Source organism: Scleropages formosus, chromosome 6 (genome assembly GCF_900964775.1).
Source record: "Scleropages formosus chromosome 6, fSclFor1.1, whole genome shotgun sequence".
In the NCBI taxonomy this organism is placed as follows: domain Eukaryota; kingdom Metazoa; phylum Chordata; class Actinopteri; order Osteoglossiformes; family Osteoglossidae; genus Scleropages; species Scleropages formosus.
The window spans coordinates 2,102,457-2,123,544 of record NC_041811.1 but is presented as its reverse complement, the minus strand read 5'-3'; the positions used below and the strand labels follow the sequence as shown (position 1 = coordinate 2,123,544).

At 48.9% G+C, this 21,088-nt stretch overlaps 2 protein-coding genes across 2 annotated transcripts; both read left to right on the top strand.

Annotated features, from left to right (window-relative positions):
* Positions 1 to 422: 422 nt before the first annotated feature.
* On the top strand, positions 423 to 2,077 carry LOC108930111 (apelin receptor A-like). Its single transcript, XM_018745178.2, has one exon. The coding sequence runs from the start codon at positions 521 to 523 to the stop codon at positions 1,592 to 1,594; it is 1,074 nt and encodes a 357-aa protein (XP_018600694.2). The 5' UTR covers positions 423 to 520; the 3' UTR covers positions 1,595 to 2,077.
* Positions 2,078 to 14,706: 12,629 nt separating this feature from the next.
* On the top strand, positions 14,707 to 19,360 carry nfkbil1 (nuclear factor of kappa light polypeptide gene enhancer in B-cells inhibitor-like 1). Its single transcript, XM_018745179.2, has 5 exons — positions 14,707 to 14,749; positions 16,254 to 16,529; positions 17,827 to 17,939; positions 18,513 to 18,630; positions 18,723 to 19,360. The coding sequence occupies exons 2-5, from the start codon at positions 16,256 to 16,258 to the stop codon at positions 19,286 to 19,288; spliced, it is 1,071 nt and encodes a 356-aa protein (XP_018600695.2). The 5' UTR covers positions 14,707 to 14,749; positions 16,254 to 16,255; the 3' UTR covers positions 19,289 to 19,360.
* The last annotated feature ends 1,728 nt before the right edge of the window (positions 19,361 to 21,088 follow it).

The following is a 21,088-nucleotide window of genomic DNA, read 5'->3' as shown; positions in this document are numbered from 1 at the left end:
TAGAATATTAGCCAAGTTTTTCAACCACCCACCTCTTTAAGGTACATCAGGGCTCAATGCTGCATCATGTACATTTTGAGACACATACTTAAAAACCCATGTCCTCTAGAGTGAAAAAATTTATTACTGGTGCTCAAGAGAATTTCTGTTTTACACATCACAAACCACATTTCTACACATTGTGAGTTTGAGCAGTGATTTCTATTATTTTCCATTTTTTTGTCAGTTTTTCTGGCCAAAAAGGAAAGTGCAGCATTTTTACACCAGTGGACCTATGGAAGTGGAAGTGACTAAAACTGAGACAGTTTGGGGGAGGGATGTGGATTAAGGGAGGGGCGTTATGGGGGGCAGGGCTAGATGGGAGGGGTGCTCTGGAAGTATAAAAAGAGCAACGCTGCCCTCAACCAACGACTGCCCATCACCTAGGAGAGCTTCTGGTGGCCTGCTGCCGGTGTCCAGTCCAGCAGCTCTGTGTTCTATTCCACTACGGAGACGAACCCCATTTCTGACCCCCGAAGGAATGCAGATGAACCCGGCTGCCATGGACACGGATTATTATTACGAATCTGAGGAGGACAATGAAACCATGTGCGAGTTCTCCGAATGGGGGCCCTCTTACTCCCTCATCCCCGTGCTCTACATGATCATCTTCATTCTGGGACTCTCTGGCAACGGCGTGGTCATCTTCACGGTGTGGAAGTCCGACTGCAAGCGGCGACTGGCTGACGTCTATATCGGTCACCTGGCGCTGGCTGACCTCACGTTCGTGGTGACCCTACCGCTGTGGGCCGTCTACACGGCACTCAGCTACCACTGGCCCTTCGGTGTGCCGCTGTGCAAGATCAGCAGCTATGTGGTGCTCGTCAACATGTACGCCAGCGTCTTCTGCCTCACCTGCATGAGCTTTGACCGCTACCTGGCCATCGTGTGGCCACAGCCTGGGGGGCGCCTGCGCTCGCGGGCAACCATCCTGGGCTCCCTGGCTACTATCTGGTTGGCATCCATCTTGCTGGCAGCACCAACCCTCCTCTTTCGCACCACAGTGGAGGACACGAGCAAACGCATCACATGCGGCATGGACTTCAGCGTCGTGACGTCCGACCATGAGCAGGAGGCCTTGTGGATCGCCGGCCTGAGCCTCTCGTCCACCATGCTGGGCTTCGTGCTGCCCTTTCTCGCCATGACCGTGTGCTACTGCTTCATTGGCCGCGCCATCACCCGCCACTTCAACGGCGTCCGCAAGGAGGGCCAGCGGCGGCGCCGCCTGCTCAAGATCATCACCACCCTCGTGGTGGTCTTTGCCGTGTGCTGGACGCCCTTCCACGTGCTAAAGACGGCTGATGCACTCTCCTACCTGCGCTTGGCGCCGAGTTCCTGCAGCTTCCTGAGCGCACTCCTGCTGGCGCACCCCTATGCCACCTGTCTGGCCTACATCAACAGCTGCCTCAACCCGTTCCTGTACGCCTTCTTCGACCTACGCTTCCGTGCCCAGTGCCTACGGCTGCTGCGCCTAGGGGGCAAAGAGGCTCCTGAAGGCTCCAACTCCTCCCAGGTGCAGAAGTGCGAGGCCCAAACTCTGGCTACCAAAGTTTGATGCCCCTCGGACGTGGGCAAGACTGCTGTCGGGTGCTAGGAGGCACAAACCCGGCGCTGAACTGTGACCAACTGTAACACTGTGCTCTCAGAGGCTGACCACACTGAACCTCACCCACACTGGAAACCGAATGCGAGCAGTGACCCCCACGTCTGGTCCATCCAACAGGAGCTTGGCTTGGAGTTGAGGCAGACACTGTGGTTGGGACGACGGTCTGCAGGTGAGTGGACCCGCAGCCAACCGTGCCCACATTTGGTGTGCTGTGATTCATGTGAAAAGACTCTCGTACAGTGAATTAATGTGAGCACAGGAGAAACACCCTGAGACTTGCTGCAGAAGATGAATATGAATATGGATCTCAGTGGAGCACAAGTACTGTATGATCCCACGGGAGGGGCTCCATGTGCACTCTGTACTGCTTTTCAATGGCTAAAACTGTACAGAGACTGTCAGATAATGCTCTTGATCCCCTGTTTCGTCTGGAGCCGCAGGCCGGGTTGGATTGGTCTTGGTCTGGGGTGTGGGGGTGGGGGGTGGGGGGGGGGGGTCTGTGCTTGTCAATAAAAGGTTTCTCGGCATGATTAAGTTGAGCTGGGTGGGGGGTCGACAGATGGCCACTGATAAACATTATCAGGACATGGGGGCAGTGGGGGCTGGGGGACTGACTATTAATTTCTGCTGTTATACTTTTATTTCAGAGGTTGTCATGAACTCCCTTCTGTATAAAAATTTCATGGACTGTATATTATTTGTAATAAATGTTTTTCATACAGAAACTTGTATATTCCTGTGAAAGCTGACTGTAAACATGGTACAGTGTCTGTCTCAGTGTCCCCTCTTTCCTACCAACCCAGCAACTCTGTATCTCACACTGCTCTCCATACATTTTTATTATTGTGTGCTAAGCTTCTTACACTGATTTACCTGTTCATACAGCAGTACAATTCTTACTATATCAATTCAGGGTAAGTACCTTGAACAAGGGGGGCTACAGAAGGATAAGGGGTTCAAAACCCAGGTCCTCTGATTGCAAAGCAGCAGCTGAACCACTTCCCCACCTTTAGCCGTGATACTGGTGTTGGGGGTGACCTCGCCCTCCACCATGATGACCATCATCATAGCTCTGTGAGTGACTATCCTGTCCACATGATCAGCTCCAGCCTCAACAGCAGCCATTATATATGCTGCTTACCCTTTAATATGCATACTTTTCATAGGACTATACATAACATATATAACATCTGCTATGATGCCACAGCTGTGCTCCTTGGAAACACTGCATTTCACGATAATTTAATAGTTTCAGTGGGAAACTGTTCAATGGCTGGGACCGAGCCTGTAAAGTACAATATTCATCACCTAGAAAACACTCACAGCTCAAACAAAATTAAAAGATAATAGCAAAAGCCACCAAAAACACAATCAAATAAATAGGACACTTTGCTGTTCTGTTTCTTCAAAAGGGCTTCAGGACGCTCTTCTTCTACGATCGCTGCATGGTGCCAGAGGACTTCTTTACACTGTTTTACTCCAGCCAGCCACATTTCACTGTAACACAGTTGAGCAGAAGTTGACATTTTTGAAATGGAACCATATACCCTACAGATCTCAAAAGTTTGCATTATGTTTGTCCTGCATTAATACACTATACTGATGTGCAGTAGAGCAGACTGTACCTGTATGTTTGGAGTCCTGGTGAACTCTGACCACTGAGCATCCTGGCGTGTTGTTTGGATTCAGGATTCCGCTACTGGAACCTACGGTGAGAATGTGTATAGGGATGCAGCAAGGTGGTCCAGCCCCAAAGGCTCAGATAACACACAGCCCAAATTTCAGGGGAAACGACCTTAATCCTGGAGCCCCATCCTCCCGCTGAGACCACCCGCCACATGGGCTGGCAAATGTCGAACCCGTCGTCTTTCCATGGGATTAAGCCTAGACTAATAACTTGTGCTGGAAAGGTGCAGTCTAGACTGCGGAGCCTCTTAGCACCCAGACCAGCAGGGTGATTTGAGACATAAAGTCCAATAGGATGGGGAGCACAGGAGAGCTGTGGAGTTTTAGCACAGCTGGTCCTGAACTCATGCCCAAGGTGTGTCCAACTAGCCTACAGCTGCTGCTTTACAGTCCCTGTTTGATGGACCGATTAGTTGACCTGATGGCTGTGCTCCGGACCTGTTACTACAGTTGGTTGTTTCTCTCCTTGACGGCTGATCCTGTGTCTTTCCGGAGAGGATCAAACTCCATAACCCACTGGTTCTCAGTTTTAACCCCAGTGTGGTAGAATGAGCTCCCGGCATCCTTCAGAGCTGCTGAATTCCTTCCACATTCGAAAAGGATCTCTTTGAGAGCCATTTTTCTTCTGATCTCCAGACAGCTGCAGAAATGAGTCCAACACCATCTGCTATAATCACCCATGTATTTGCTATTTCAATGTCACTTGTGAACGAGCTACTGGAGGGATGTGAACCAGCAACATGGTGGTGTCACACACACAAGCTGTGTGTCCATAGTTCTGTGTCTCTGTTTAAAGCTCTTTGTCTCTTGTTGTTAGCACACTTTTTTTTTACTTCAAGCTATACAGCACTTTGGAAGAAATGATCATATCAATTGATACATGTAAATATCACACAGATAGCTCCTTAGCTGCTATGTTCCCTGCCAACACACACTCCCTCAGACTCCACATGCAATATGGATTTAGAGTCATGAGCGATATCAAATATCACAGGTAAGCCAGAGGGGTTCCACATGTTTGGTCAAATTCTGGACCTCAGATGGGGTTTCACATTACCGTTCCCACACAGAAAACGCACCATCTTAAGCTATGTCCTCTCAAGTTGTTGGGACCCGACTACAGCTGGCCTGGTCCTGCACATTAAAGATCGATGGGAACGTGCAAGCTGCAGTCCCACTCAGGAGTCTCTTGTTGCCGACAGGACTCTGGAAGCCCCCTCCAGCCCTTGAAATGTAACACCATGTTTTCTCATCCCCTGTTGCGCGGGTGGTGAGTTGGAGGTGCTGCTCGTCACAGGAAGGCCTGCGGTAAAGGAAAGTTGTGCCTGGATGACGACGCTGTGCTAAGTGTCCCGACTGATTGCTGCTTCCTTGGCGACACTCTACAGGGACGCCAGTGCGTCTCCGTTGATGCTCGATCAAAGCCAGGAACCCGCTGTCATGGTCTTGTTAGAGGAAGTGTGGTCAAGGGCCAAATGGCCTTGCTGGGACACAGCAGGCAGAGTGCCTCCAACACCCCCCCCCCCCCCCCCCATTGGCCTTTGATTAGCAGCTGGCTAATGGAGCCCCAGCAGAGACCCCCAGCAGTGACTTCTCAGGGTGTGCGACAGGTCTCTCCGGCAGTGTTGGATAAACTGGGCACTCCTGTGGTGCTCAGCCACTGAGCCAGGTATGAACCCAGGACGTTCTTGCTCCGTGGTGTAGGACTCAAAACTGCACCCCTGTGCAGAAACATAGCAATATTAGTATTATGACTGACAGCAAATGAGCTTTACTGTTACTGCTCATGGACAAAAGCAATGATCGCAATGTGGGCTAAACCCGCCTTATTCCACATTATTGTCACTGTTCTCGTTCTGTGGTGTCAGTGGAGAGGATCCAACCCTGGACCTTGTCGCCCTAGCTTCATGTGTAACTTTAGACCATTCACACATATTTACCCTGATGTTACACCCCTGATCCATAACTGCAGCGCTACAGCTCAGTTTACTGAGATATTGCCAGGGTGGAGAAGCTAATGCTAATGTTAATGACTGTGTGTGAGGGGCCCATTTGGGCTGGAAGTGGATCTCATAAATGGCAAATTAGGGTGGGGGTGTAGATTCTGGGATTAAACAAAGATGCCAATACACAACTAGGACAATACACACACACACACACCCTCTTTCTCCACTGCTGTCGATTACTCTTAAACCCACTTTCCTTGGCCCCACCCTTCTCATTTGGTGATTCCCTGCAGGGCTACCCACCTTGTTGGATTTCTACGTTGCTATGTTAACTCGCATTAATAACCAGATTTGCACAACGTAGTCTACCTATATTCCATCTGCAGCAATCTCCCCAAACCTAAGGCGCTTCCATTTCTGGTTCCGCTGCCACGGCGGTCCAGAGCTTAAAGCTACGTTCAAACCATCAGAAATCCTTCTGAGAACATTAGGCAGAATTTACAAATAAACACATAACAGCGTGTGTCCTGAGCCAATGTCCACCATGTGCTTTTCCTGCTGAGCGGAGTCTTCACCTTGGGCCTCTTTATTGGCACCTCTGACCTCTGACCCACTGGTCACAACCTTCTTGGCTTAAATTTGAAGTGCTCTCAATGATATGCCGAGTACTGTACTTTCATGAGAGCTGCTAGTCCCTGGGTTTAACTCAAAGTTATTTGGTACAAAGCAGCTGTATAAATGGGCAGAAGAGCAAATGCGTACTAGTATTATTATCATTTTAATTTTCTATATAATTTTTAAGGGGGGTGTGGTGGCGCAGTGGGTTGGACCAGGTCCTGCTCTCTAGTGGGTCTGGAGTTCGAGTCCCGCTTGGGGTGCCTTGTGATGGACTGGTGCCCCGTCCTGGGTGTGTCCCCTCCCCGTCCAGCCTTACGCCCTGTGTTGCTGGATAGTCTCCTGTTCCCTGTGACCCTGTATGGGACAAGCGGTTCAGAAACTGTGTGTGTGTGTGTGTGTGTGTGTGTGTGTGTGTGTGTGTGTGTGTGTGTGTGTGTGTGTAATTTTTAAGGTGGCATAATGGTTTTTTACATAATTTTTACTGGCGAACTTCAGGGTAAGTACCTTGTGCCTTGTAGATCAAGATAGTGCCACGGGAATGGGGATTCAAACCAGGGCAGGGAAGGAAAATTAAGAGGAAATGGTGAAGTGTGCCATAATGGAAATACACTAATAAACAAACACCCTTCGTGTTTTACATATTTATACAACTTGCTGACACTTTTCTCCAGAGCGATTCGCAGTGTTAAGATACATACAGTTATTAATCTGTTTATAAAGCAGGGTAATCTTTACTGTATCAGTTCTGGGTAAGTACCATGGTGAAGGACACTACAGCAGGAGTGGGATTTGAACCTGTGACCCAACTCCAAAGGCTTCAGCTCTAACGACTACAGTAAGAGAGTATATTGGATACAGGTTTTATATGGTAAATATTCCACTAAACACTGTTTGTGTAAACATGTAAATATGGTAAATGTGTGGTAGAGTACTGGTTTAGAGTAAGAAGTGATGCTTTGAGTGTAAGAAAAGTATAGAGTGTGTTCACACCACATCAGCACATCCTGGCACAGCTGAAAACCGTGGGTCTCAACCGTGTGGGTCTCAGTCTCCCCCTCAGGACGGGCTCGGAGGACAGAACCGATCAGAACTGTCCTACAATGGGTCCCCTCCGCATTCCTGGGGAAAACCCGCCCGGCCAACACATTCCTACATGGATGTTGTTGATCCCTCACTCCCTCCGCTGGGGCTTGGACTGCGACTTGACACCACTGAACGCTCAGCTCATCCCCCTCCATCCCACTCCCACCACCCCTACTGCCCCCAAGGCCGAGATAGTTTCCCTTTTCAAAGTATGTGAGTGGGGATGAGGAGCGAAGACGCAAACAAAAATAATGCATGCGGAAGCCCTGCTGGCCGCTCCCAGTGCCGGACAATGTGGGGGATGGTGGGTTGTGATCTCAGCACTCCCCCCCCAAAAGCCCAAGGATGGTGTTGACACTCCCCACCCAGTCAACAATGCAAACAGGACAGGGCCAGAAGGACGTGGGAGGAGGGGCTACAGCCTGCTGGGGAAATCCTGTCTTTCAGTGGCGTCGCTCCTGTTTGCGATGAGGCCGTGTCCACCCTCAACCCTGACCCCCCATGGGGCCAGTTTGTCACCTGGAGACACCTCGCAGAGGCCCGTGGAGGATAATTTTGGCCTTTTGGCCACTACACTTACCAGGAATGGGAAAAGGAGGCACTGGCAGACGCTTTGGGTCCGACAGTCAGGGCAGGAGCCAGCACCCCCCGCCGGCCTTCACAGGTGGTCTATGCAAGGGCTCCGAACACGGAGCAGGCAGAGGGGGGTCAGGAAACAGCGGTCTCTGTGTGTGTTGGGAGTGTGAAGCAGCACAGTGCTGCGCTCTGTTGGTGCAGTAAAATAAGATACAACACGATCACAGTGTCATGGCCAAGGGCGTTGCACACGTGTCAGTCTGTCACGGCAGACGCTCAGCTAACATGTAGATCAACGTCAACACATACATACCATAAAAAGCCGTTGACACGATCAATATCAGTAATCAATATCAATAGAGACCACCTGGGATACATGCTATTTAATCAATATGTTGAAAAATACTGTATGCTATGTTATCTCCCCCCTAGAGAGTAAACCGTGCAATACATAATGCTATTTATATTTATATTTATAACTATTTATCACATATCTCTTGCTCACACTCCCTTGCATTTGTATCTAGTGACTATTTTTGTATATTGGGTACTTTATATTTTTAAATATTTTTTATCCTTTATTCACATATTCTATCTTCTCACCTGTCTTGTTACTGTCATTCTGTCTGTGCTGTGGTAGTTCCTGTCACCAAGACAAATTCCTTGTATGTACGAACATACTTGGCAATAAAGCTCGTTCTGATTCTGATTATTTATGCCGGGGGAGTATATGCTACAGTATGTTGTCAGTGTAAAGTTGAGCTACTTTTAGTTAATGAAACACGGTGGCACAGCAAGTAGCACTGCTGTCTCACAGCTCCTGGGTGGTACAAACGGATGTAGGTTCAATCACTGCTCAGTCTGTGTGGAGTTTCCTCCAGGTGCTCTGGTTTCCTACCACAGTCAAAAGACATGCTGTTCAGGTTCACCCATAGTGTATGAGTGACAGAGAGAGAGTGTGTTCCACTGATGTATGGATGAGTTAACCAATGTAAGTAGTGTATCTACCAGTGTAAGTTACCTTGGTGAATAAGTTGTGAGGGCTGATAACACTACATGGAGTTCATTGGAAGTTGTTTTGGAGAAAAGTGCCTGCTGAATAAATAAATGTAAATGTAATGTACAGCTGGGAGAAACAGTGGAATCTTACTATGGTACAGACCGTAATGTGTACACTAGTGCATAAAGCCATCCAGCTTGTTGAGGCTTAAACATCCATTTAACCGTCCTAGCATGGTCATATAGCTTCATGAGGGTCCGAAGCTCACTGAGCTTGACTTTTATTAAGGTTTATTTATCAGGCACCTTTTATAGTCCAACCATTAATAGTCCTCTGTTGCACTTTAACACATTTAAGAGGAAACCACTGCCATCAACAGGCTCACACTGGGAAGTGCACTTCTCTAAAGACCCACTTGAGAAGAGGTGCTACTAACTGACTAGTTAACTACCCAACCAACCAACTAACAGGAATGACTCATTTTCAGAATGGTCCGCTTCCACTGGTTAAGGATATTATTATTATTATTATTATTATTATTATTATTATGTTTACTTCAGGGGGTGCGGTGGCGCAGTGGGTTGGACCGCAGTCCTGCTCTCCAGTGGGTCTGGGGTTCAAGTCCCGCTTGGGGTGCCTTGCGGCGGACTGGCGTCCCGTCCTGGGTGTGTCCCCTCCCCCTCCAGCCTTACGCCCTGTGTTGCCGGGTTAGGCTCCGGTTCCCCGCGACCCCGTATGGGACAAGCGGTTCAGAAAGTGTGTGTGTGTGTTTACTTCATAGGGGGTGCGGGGATGCAGTGGGTTGGACCAGGTCCTGCTCTCTGGTGGGTCTGGGGTTCAAGTCCCGCTTAGGGTGCCTTGCGATGGACTGGTGTCCTGTCCTGGGTGTGTCCCCTCCTTACGCCCTGTGTTTCCGGCTTAGTCTCTGGTTCCCTGCGACCCTGTATGAGACAAACAGTTTCAGATGATGTGTTTATTTCATGTTTTTGCCTAAAGAATTTTTCCATCTTGTTATTTTTCCTACAGTAATTCATGGTAAAGTACCTTATTCAGTGGTGAAATAGCCGTACCCTCAAGGGTGTTACAGCCATTAGTCTTCAGGTTATAAATTCCTGCTTTTTCAGCAGATGTGCTTCTCTGTTATTATTTGTAAATGTCCTTCTGTGTTATTTAATGTTTTTATTTATTTATTATTTCTAAGGTGCATTAATGTTCATTCTGGGAGAGATGCCAGTTTTAGCCGTAGTTTCCTCCCAATGCAGTAAGAGAGGAGAAGGGTTTGGACCCTGGCCGGTTTCTAAATGTCTCTGACTGAGGGCCATAGGGCCACAGACATTTAACCTTACGACACAATTAACACAATTAACCATGTTCAATACAAAAGTTAAAGCACGGAGGTTCTCGGTTCTGGCTCCGTTGTGGTGGAACGACCTTCCCCTCTCACTCAGAACTGCGGAAACTCTGCCTACATTCAAGACGGGTCTGAAAACTCACCTTTTTCCGGACCCATTTCACCCAAGATCTCTCCAGCTCATGAGCAGTGTAAATGTACATGCACCGTAACTCCATGAGTTTCACCAGATAAAGCCTTTAATCAGTCACTACTCTGGCATCAATCCGGCATTGTATTTGCTTGTTTGTGTATCTTACAATATTTAAAAAAAAAAAAAATTGGTGGGAGGGTATCAGGATTTGTCTATCCTGTGTTTTATGCACCTACTCGATCGATGAACCTTGGTGCAGCAAGTGGTAGGTAACAAACTACGTTTGCTTGAGAATTTCATGTCTGCAGCTATGTCTCCTTCTCTTAATGTAATGCATAAGTTTTACTCTTGCTGAGATGTACGTCGCTTTGGACAAAAGCGTCTCTGAAGTGAATAAATGTAAATGTAATACATTAATTGCTTCTTCTTCTTCCTCTTCTTCTTATCATTATTATTATTATTATTATTATTATTATTATCATTATTAATAAAAAAATCCCCTTATGACTATTAAATCAAGGATCTCGTTCACCCCGCCCGGTATGGGGTCACCGGGGCCCCACCCTGGAGCCAGGCCTTGGGGGGGGGCTTGCATGCGAGCGCCTGGTGACCAGGTCTATGCCCACGGGGCCTGGCCGGGCTCAGCCCGAAGCCAAGACGTGGAGCCGCTCTTCGGTGGGTTCACCACCTGCCGGAGAGGACGTAAGGGGCTGGTGCGTTGTGATTTGGGCGGTGGTCAGGGCCGAGTGCTTGGCTGACCCAAACTCGGGCGCCAACCCTGGCTTTTGGGACTTGGAATGTCACCTCACTGGCGGGAAAGGAGCCTGAGCTAGTGCAGGAGGTTGAGAGATACCGTCTAGATATAGTCGGGCTCACTTCCACTCACAGCTTGGGTTCTGGAACCACTCTTCTCAACCAGGGGTGGACTCTCCACTATTCTGGCGTTGCCCAGGGTGAGAGGCGGTGGGCGAGTGTGGACTTATTAATAGCCCCCCAGTTCAGCCGCCATGTGTTGGAGTCTACCCCGGTGAACGAGAGGGTCGTCTCCCTGCGCCTTCGGGTCAGGGAACGGTCTCTCACTGTCGTTTGTGCTTATGCGCCTAGCGAGCAGTGTAGAGTACCCGGCCTTTTTAGAGTCCCTGGGGGGCATGCTGGAAAGCGCTCTCACTGGGGACTCTGTCGTTCTACTGGGGGACTTTAACGCCCACGTGGGCAGCGACAGTGAAACCTGTAAGGGCGTGATAGGGAGGAACGGCCTCCCTGATCTGAACCCGAGTGGTGAGTTGTTATTGGATTTCTGTGCTAGTCACGGTTTGTCCATAACGAACACCATGTTCATGCATAAGGGGGTCCATCAGTGCACTTGGAACCAGGACATCCTAGGTCAGAGGTCGATGATGACTTTGTAGTCGTTTCTTCTGATCTTCGGCCATATGTCTTGGACACTTGGGTGAAGAGAGGGGCTGAGCTGTCAACTGATCACCACCTGGTGGTGAGTGGGAGTTGAAGACCTCTCTGACAGGGGCCTCTGCCAAACGTTCCCAACAGACCCTCACTATGCGTTTGGGCCTGCCAGGTATGTCCAGCTTTTTCCCCCGCCATCGAATCCAACTCACCACCAGGTGGTGATCAGTTGTCGGGGTGGTGGTTTGGAGCTGCGGCCATAAAGTCTCCGGCGTCTGTCGCGGCGGCAATCCCCGAACACGGTGGTGGACACCGGAGGTAAGGGATGCCGTCAAGCTGAAGAAGAAGTTCTATCGGGCCTGGCTGGCTCATGGGACTCCTGAAGCAGCTGATGGGTACCGGCGGGCCAGACGGAGCGCGGCTCTGGCAGTCACCGGGGCAAAAAATCGGGCCTGGGAGGAGTTCGGTGAGGTGATGGAGGAAGACTTTCGGTCGGCCTCAAAGAGATTCTGGCAAACCATCCAGCGACTCAGAAGGGGGAAGCAGTGTTCCACAAACACTGTTTACAGTGGAAGTGGTGCGCTGCTGACCTCAACTGAGGATGTCCTTGGGCGGTGGAAGGAGTACTTTGAGGATCTCCTCAATCCCTCCGACACGCCTTCCGTAGAGGAAGCTGAGGCTGGGGACTCGGAGGGGGACTCGTCCATTACCCTGGCTGAAGTTGCTGAGGTAGTCAAAAAACTCCTCGGTGGCAAGGCTCCGGGGGTGGATGAGATCCGCCCCGAGTTTCTCAAGTCTCTGGATGTTGTGGGGCTGTCTTGGCTGACACGCCTCTGCAGCATCGCGTGGAGTTCGGGGACGGTGCCTCTGGACTGGTAGACCGGGGTGGTGGTCCCTCTTTTTAAGATGGGGGACTGGAGATTGTGTTCCAACTATAGGGGGATCACACTCCTTAGCCTCCCTGGGAAAGTCTATGCCAGGGTACTGGAGAGGAGAATCCGACCGATAGTCGAACCTCGGATCCAGGAGGAGCAATGCGGTTTTCGCCCTGGCCATGGAACACTGGACCAGCTCTATACCCTCACTAGGGTGCTGGAGGGTTCATGGGAGTTTGCCCAACCAGTCCATATGTGTTTTGTGGACCTGGAGAAGGCATTCGACCGTGTCCCTTGTGGGATCCTGTGGAGGGTGCTTCGGGAATATGGGGTCCAGGGCTCGCTGCTACGGGCTGTTTGTTCCCTGTATGACTGGAGCAGGAGTTTGGTTCGCATTGCCGGCAGTAAGTCAGACCTGTTCCCGGTGCATGTTGGACTCCGCCAGGGCTGCTCTTTGTCACCGATTCTGTTCATTATCTTTATGGACAAAATTTCTAGGCGCAGCCAGGGAACGGAGGGTGTCTGTTTTGGTGGCCGCAGGATCTCGTCTCTGCTTTTTGCGGACGATGTGGTCCTGTTGGCTTCATCGAATCAAGACTTACAGCGTGCACTGGAGAGGTTTGCAGCCGAGTGCGAAGCGGCGGGGATGAGAATCAGCACCTCCAAATCCGAGACCATGGTCCTCAGTCGGAAAAAGGTGGATTGCCCCCTCCGGGTTAGGGAGGAGTTGCTCCCTCAAGTGGAGGAGTTTAAGTATCTCGGGGTCTTGTTCACGAGTGAGGGAAAAATGGAGCGGCAAGTTGACGGACGGATCGGTGCGGCGTCCGCAGTAATGCGGTCATTGTACCGGTCTGTTGTGGTGAAGAGGGAGCTGAGTCGTAAGGCGAAGCTCTCAATTTACCGGTCGATCTACATTCCTACCCTCACCTATGGTCATGAACTCTGGATCATGACCGAAAGAATGAGATCGCGGATACAAGCGGCAAAAATTAGTTTCCTCCGCAGAGTGGCTGAGCACACCCTTAGGGATAGGGTGAGGAGCTCAGTCACCCGGGAGGAGCTCGGAGTAGAGCCGCTGCTCCTCTGCATCGAGAGGAGCCAGTTGAGGTGGCTCGGGCATCTGTTCCGGATGCCTTCTGGACGCCTCCCTGGGGAGGTGTTTCGGGCATGTCCCACTGGGAGGAGGCCTCGGGGCAGACCCAGGACACGTTGGAGAGACTACATCTCCCAGCTGGCCTGGGAACGCCTTGGGGTTCCCCCAGAGGAGCTGGAGGAGGTGTGCAGGGAGAGGGAAGTCTGGGGGGCTCTGCTCAGACTACTGCCCCCGCGACCCGGTCCCGGATAAGCGGAGGAAGATGGATGGATTATTATTATTATTATTATTATCATTATTGTGTATTAGTTTATAGTACATGATTGTATAATCATGACCCATACATGATTATTCCCCCTCAGCTCCAAACTAATCATTCCCCGCAACATGTACCAGAGTGGGAAATTAGATGAAGTCTCATTAATAAAGTTATTCTCAATGTCATTGTCAGCAACCGCTTGCCCCGAGCGGGGTCGCGGCCTACCCGGCAGCACAGGGCACAAGGCTGGAGGGGAAGGGGACACACCATGGATGGGATGCCAGTCTATTACAGGGCATCCCAAGCAGGGCTTTGCACTCCGGACCCACCACACAGTGGGCACTGGCCAAACCTGCTGCGCTGCCATGCCCCCTAATAAAATTAAAGAAAAAAATTTATAAAATGGGTAATATAAATTAATTAAAATTATTACATAATATCAAATGTGAGGGGGGGCGCGGTGGTGCAGTGGCGCAGTGGATTGGACCAGGTCCTGCTCTCCGATGGGTTTGAATCCCACTTAGTGTGCCTTGCAGCGGGCTGGCGTCCCGTCCTGGGTATGTCCCCTCCCCATCCAGCCTTACGCCCTGTGTTGCCCAGTTAGGCTCTGGTTCCCTGCGACCCTGTATGGGACAAGCGGTTCAGAAAGTGTGTGTGTGTGTGTGTACAATGTCTTCTTTGAAATGGACGGCTGGATCTCGGGAGGCAATCTGTGTATATTCTGTTTCAAACAGTCGATTGATCGATCAACCAATCAATCAATCACTCAGTTTGTCTATGTAGAATTTAGCTCCCATTGCTCTGTTTTTGCCCTGGTGCTTTTTATTAACTTCATTGATTTCAAAACTTTTGTATCCCAACCATGAAGACGCCACTCTGTTGCACTATGACGCATTGTAACACATTGTAGAGAAAACAGTGCCTCCTACCGGCCAACACCGGAAACTACAAACCTCCAACGACGCGCTCGAGAAACGGCAGAACTAATTGTCGGTTCTTGTTTCCCCACCGGAAAAACTTATTTTCAGATAGAACCACTTCCGGCGGCGTAGAGTGGTCCGTGAATTTCTTACACAGAAAGTGAGTAGAAGTGTGCCATTATTAATTATTATTGGTAGTAGTAGTTGTTATTTAACCGGCAGTATATTTGACATTTTAATTTTTCCAGCAGCTGTTTTTTGTAGGTATATGATGAAACACCTACAAATTCGGCAAGTGCCGAGGAGCCGTTTTATTTACACGAGTATCACTGTGTTTCCTCCTGGCTTCCTCTGAAAGTACTACGTGAAATATTCAGTATGTTTACTGTGATCATAGGGGTGATGTGACATTTAGTATGTGGGAAACTTCTCTTCTGTGGTTTTACTGATGAAGCAATTGTTTGAAAAGTGTTTCTGTCTTTTCTGTACAAACTGCCCCTTCATTTTCTGTTCATATCGTCATTTATTTTACTTCTGTTATTCTTATTGTTACCATTTATTCATTTATAATTTATCAGATAGTCTAAAGTAATGTGCAACTCAGAAAACAATAATTAATCAACAACACACAAAGAGCTTTAGACACACGTACAGGACTATGGATACACAGCTTGTGTATGTGACACCACCTTGTTGCTGGTTCACATGCCTTCCTATAGAAGTGACATTCAAACAGCAAATGCACTGAGGATTCATAGAAGGAGGTCCTGTACAACCTAAAATAATAACTTATGGAACTACTGTCTCCTATTTTTTCTTAGAACAGACTTATTATTCAGGGCACTTCCTGTGTTATCCTTACCTCCACCGCAGGTGTGAGAAGAGCTCATGTAGAGACCCCAGTGAACTTGGCTGTGTGTTATATCAACCAATGGCAGCTGTTTAAAAAGGACACTTCAGTAGCTTTCAGTCAGCCTGGAACACGGGTAGAGAGCAGTTCAGTGAAACAATATTAAAATATCCAATGATAATAAACAAAATCCAGTTGTGTAATTTAAACTGGAACTTGTTAGCATAAACAGGTCAGTTTGTTTGCAGTGCGGTGGCTGTGCAGCTCTCGTTCAGTCTGTAGACTGGTGGAAGGAGATCTGGGTAAAAACAAAATGGTTAAAACACTATAAAGAGTGTAATCAGTCTCTTAAAACAGGTAATAGACCTTCTTTCAATGCTTCGGTGAGTTTTCTGTCCTGAGTGTGTTTGCAGAACTGTTGTTTAGTTCAAAAACTCACCTCAGAGTGCTGCTGGAATAATGTCCTCAAAACCTCTTTTTAAAATGAGGAAAAGGGTTTGGGCTTTAAAGCCCAGATAAAACACATACACTGTACAGAGGAAAGGAGCCTTTCGGTATCAGCGTTTTTAATTCAAAAAGAGGAAAACAGAGCACTCAGTGGTGAAGCACATCTTCACAGTGAAAACCACACAGTTTAGATCACAAGCTGTCCAGGAATGTTTGAAAACAAATACAGTTTGGTTCTGGTTCTGTAGGTATAAGGGCAGATCCTTTGACTGTCTGGTAGGCTGTACCCAGAGTGTTGAGCTTGATATGGGCAGAAACAGGCAGCCAGTGGAGGTGAGGTTTTCACTGCAGTTGGTCTCCCTGTCAGGTATGGTGTCGCGAAAGCAGAAGCGTGTCCTGCGCTACGTCGAGGAGGGAAGCGTGCTCAAGCTCAAGTCGTACTTGCGCAAGCACCACCACATGGAGATCAGCTTCTCCCAGGGAAGGAAGCAGAGGGGCCCCCTGCACGTGGCCTGCTCTGTGGGAGACGACGCTGTGCTCCGGCTGCTGCTGCGCAGAGGAGCAGACGCCTTGCAGAAGGACCACAGGGGCGACACACCACTGCACATAGCCGTCAACCAGGCCCTCAAGTATGGCAAAACAGGTAACGCAGTGCACAACATGTTTGCTGTTTCCTCAGAGGGCTCTAGCACAGAATCAGTAGAATGCCTCTTTGAGAGTGGCTAAGGGAACTATACAATAATATACAGGGTAAGATGTTAAAAGCCTTGAGCTAAGATTGTGGGGGCAGGACACAAACTGCTAACCATACCAGCAGTGCCCACTTCCTTCTCAGTACTTATACAAACCACCTCAATACATTAACCATCTTATATGATCTTAACCAACTTCCCAAGCCTCTTCAGAATACCCTCTGTATACCTGCACACCAGCACATAGTAGCCATGGACACTGCCCTCCTCACTGAGGTTCGCTACGAGCACGTCGCTGGGGTTTGTCAAGTGGGCACCTTCCTTTGCTGGTGTTTCATTGAATTGAGCCCACAGAAGGCTCAACAGTGAGATCTGTTGTCCCAGACCCACCCCCTTTCATGCTCACGGCGCAGTACCAGTGACTCAATCTACCAAAAGCCTCCCATTCTAACCACCCTTTGACCACCCTCCAACCATCACAACCAACCTACAATATAGGCACATGGAGGTGACAAGATCTAACATTCAACATTCAACATTTGCACAAGCGAATATACACAAGCCTAGGTCTGCTCCCCCCAAGCATTCTGCTGCCTTCTGAGCCACAACTACTGGCTAGATATTTCCACGTTTTTTAATGCTGTCTTTAGCGACCGACCCCTAAAACCAAAGTCCAACAACAGCGATGTGGTTGATTTAGCAACAAACCCTCTTGCACCTACCTCAACTAATCTAATAAAGCACTGCCAGTCTCACTCCCTCACTTCAGCAGCCAAGTCAGCACACTTCAACTTCTTTCTCTCAAAGAAATTCTCCATTGCGTCTTCAAAAGGTATTGTTAACTCTATGAAATATACTGCTCGCGCACCCTTGGAGTACAGTACAATATCGGGTCTTAGTGCCGTAATTGCAATGTACTGCAGCACCTGAAGATGTTTTCCCACGTCGGCTAATAACTTCCAGACTCACGCTTCATCCCTATTTAGAACTTCTGCATCCAAACGTTTTACACACAGCTCCCCCCACCCCCCGCACAAAAGAAATCGTGTTGTTTCTCTCTCACCATGGGAGAGAGTTAACCTCAACTCATGTTGCTTCCAATAAGCAAGCTAGAGACTTATGTGAATTTTAGAAAATAAAACAAAACTGAGTGTGAGAATTGGTATGTTTGTGAATATGGCAGATGTGTTATGAGACTTCATGATTCTCTTTGTGCTGCTCGGTGTGCAAATGTGTGGTTCTGCACAGCCTACGATGACCTGGTGGTTCCCCTGCGGAGGAGCTGCCCCTCCGCCATGGATGTGGCCAATAAGGCTGGAGTGACGCCCCGTGACCTGCTGCGCTGGATGAGAACAGAGCAGGTGTGTGTGTGTTTATATATGGGGGGGTGACACTGGATAAATATGTTTGCTCTGCAGCATCTGTGACAATACCATACCTGATATTCTCTAAGAAATGGCAGTTAAAGTGCCATCATGACACATTTTCAAGCTTTTTTCAGAGAGAAATGTTTTGAAGTTATTCTCAATTGTTTTTTCAGGATTTTTCTAGTTGAAAGTGGCCCGAAGCACACAAACACTACACATTTATGTGACGAATTTGTCATCAGTCAGTAGTTAATAAGAGACTGCTGAGGTTGTGTATCTTTTTTTTAGTACTTCTGAAATCAAAAAAATAAAAATTACCCTATCCTTGCAATGAAAAAGCACCTGATGAAAATGGTGTGAATAAGTCATAGAACACAGTAATAACCTTTAATAACCTTTTATTGATTGTAAACTGATGGGAAAGGCGATTTGAGATTTATGGAAAAATTAGGCTATTAAGAGACTTGGGGTCCTTCTTTTGTTTGTAAGTTGAAAAGGCAGTGTATGACACATCTGGTTCATAATAAAAATATATAATGGCATATATACTCTTCAATTGTGTTGCAGTTAAGTGACCTGCAGCCAGAGGGCAGTCCAGAGCAGAATGACGCTGAAAGCCAGTGGAGGGAGAAGCTCTTTGGTGAATGTCAAGACGAGTTCTGTGAGACCTTTGGCCAGTATGATGGTAAGTTTGCGCCATGTGGGTCTCCCCAAGTGGTGCGTTAATATTTGGGAGGTGGGCAGCCTGTTGATGAACACACTTCCTGTGTGAACCAGATGATTTCCTGCGAGACGATGTGGACCCGGAGGACTTCGGGCACTGGGCAGACCGTATCCGGCAGGAGTACTATGCCAAGCAGCGGGCACAGGAGACAGAGGGCAGGACATATGGGAAGAAGAAGAAGAAGAAAGAGGAGAAGGAGGAGTCCGAGTACGACAGGCGCCAGTTCCAGGCCCAACTAGAGCGTGAACATGCAGAGTACCAGGTGCGGGCACAGCGCCGGGCTGAGGAGGTCATGCTGGGCAGGAGGCAGCGCTATGAGGAGAAGTGTGCTGCTGCGCTGAGTGATGGCTCTGACACCTTGCTGGGCTACAGTGACATCCCTTGGCCTGCGCCCCGCGGCTCTGTGGAGGACATGGTTGCGGTCATGCTGCATGGTGCCGACCGCTCGGACCCCAGCGCCTTCCGCAAGGTTTTGCGGCGCCAGCAGGCTCTGTGGCACCCGGACAAATTTGCCCAGCGCTGTGGCGGGCGTCTGTGTGACAGTGAGCGCCAACGAATCCTCGACACGGTCACTGCGCTCTCGCAGGAGCTCAACAGACTAGCCCAGGACATCCGCTGAATGGATCCGGGAGCCCCGGTGCAGTGTACAGCTGGGGGACAGATGACCACACCCTCGTTTCAGTGAAGGACGGCTAGCAGCCTCTTTTGTGTTAGTGAGGGGGGTCATTTGGATTTTACTGCTCCAATAAAACCTGTTTCACTGTTATTCTTCATGTATTTAAAATAGTTCTCTATATTATTAACTATTATTATATTATTATAAACTATGACGTAATGGCGCCGCGAACGGCCGCCTCGGTGTGGAGCTCCACAGTTGTTTTATTGTTTTTGTTAGTTTGTCCTGTCTTTAGTTATACTCCTACAATCAGTTTTACCAGGGAAGAACTGCTGAACATTCGGCAGTACACACCACCCAACATTTTACCGGTTTTCGATTATTCTGACGTTTTGCTGGACATTATAGTCGGAGGTGCAGCGGCGCTGCTCAAGCGCTCCAAGACGCGCAAGCATGGAAAGCGAGCCGGCACGCTAGTAAAGCTCCAAAAGCGCGGCTTTAGAACAGCGCTGCCTAGTATCCATCTTGCGAATCTCCGCTCCCTACCCACCAAAATGGACGAACTTCTCCTCCTGTCCCAAAAAAACAAGGACTTCTTAAAGTCTGCTGAACGAAGCCATTCCGGACAGCGTGCGACATCTGCCGGGCTTCCAGCTGTTCAGAGCGGATCGCAACGCGGAACCAGCGGGGAAATCACGTGGCGGTGGAACATGCTTCTCCATCAACGAAAGGTGGTGTACTGATGTAACGGTGTTGAAGAAGATGTGCTGTCCTGACCTAGAAGCACTCTTCATTGTAACTAAGCCTTTCTACTCGCCGCAGGAGTTTTCCTCGTTCATTCTCGTGTTTACATTCCACCGCAAGCATGTGTGAACGCAGCGCTGCAACAGCTGGCCGATCAGATCACAGACACAGAGCAACAACACCCAGACTCTGTTATAATCATTCTCGGGGACTTTAATAAAGCAAATCTCTCCCATGAACTGCCAAAATACAGACAGCACGTTACATGTCCTACCAGAGACAGTAATATACTGGACCACTGTTACACCACAATAAAGGATGCATATCACTCTGTCCCACGGGCAGCTTTGGGGCTCTCTGATCACTGCCTGGTTCATCTTATACCGACCTACAGACAGAAACTGAAATCAGCTAAACTTGTAATAAGAACTGTTAAAAGATGGACTGAGGAAGGAGAGCAGGACTTACAAGCCTGCTTCGAGTGCACCGATTGGAGTGTTTTTGAGGCTGCTGCTAGCGATCTAGATGAGCTCACAGACTCTGTAACATCATATGTCAGTTTCTGTGATGATATGTGTATCCCTACCAGGACTCGTTTAACGTACAACGACAAACGGTGGTTCACTGCACAACTCAGACAGCTTCGTCAGGCGAAAGAAGACGCCTACAAGAATGGAGACAGAGTCTTGTATAAACAGGCCAAAAACACACTGGCAAAGGAGATCAGAGTGGCTAAGAGAAACTACTCTGAAAAGCTGAAGAAACAGTTTTCAGCAAACGATCCTGCATCAGTGTGGAAAGGCCTGAAAGACATCACCAATTACAAGACACCATCCCCCAGCACCGTGTCAACTCAACAACTAGCTGACGATTTGAATGAGTTTTATTGCAGGTTTGAAAAACCCTGTATCACACCCCACACCCATTCAGACCCTCTCCCCACGCATCAATTAACACCTCCAGTAACCCCCACCTTCCCCCCTCCTGCACCTTTGATCTGTGAAGAGGAGGTGTGTCGGGTCTTCCGCAAACAGAAGACAAGGAAAGCACCAGGCCCAG

What these genes read in the sequence shown, in the direction of transcription:
- LOC108930111 (XM_018745178.2), top strand. Translation starts at nt 521, where the DNA reads ATGCAGATGAACCCGGCTGCCATGGACACGGATTATTATTACGAATCT.
- nfkbil1 (XM_018745179.2), top strand. Translation starts at nt 16,256, where the DNA reads ATGGTGTCGCGAAAGCAGAAGCGTGTCCTGCGCTACGTCGAGGAGGGA. An exon ending in CCTCAAGTATGGCAAAACAG is followed by an intron (nt 16,530 to 17,826) that starts GTAACGCAGTGC and finishes GGTTCTGCACAG; the next exon opens with CCTACGATGACCTGGTGGTT. An exon ending in GACCTTTGGCCAGTATGATG is followed by an intron (nt 18,631 to 18,722) that starts GTAAGTTTGCGC and finishes TGTGTGAACCAG; the next exon opens with ATGATTTCCTGCGAGACGAT.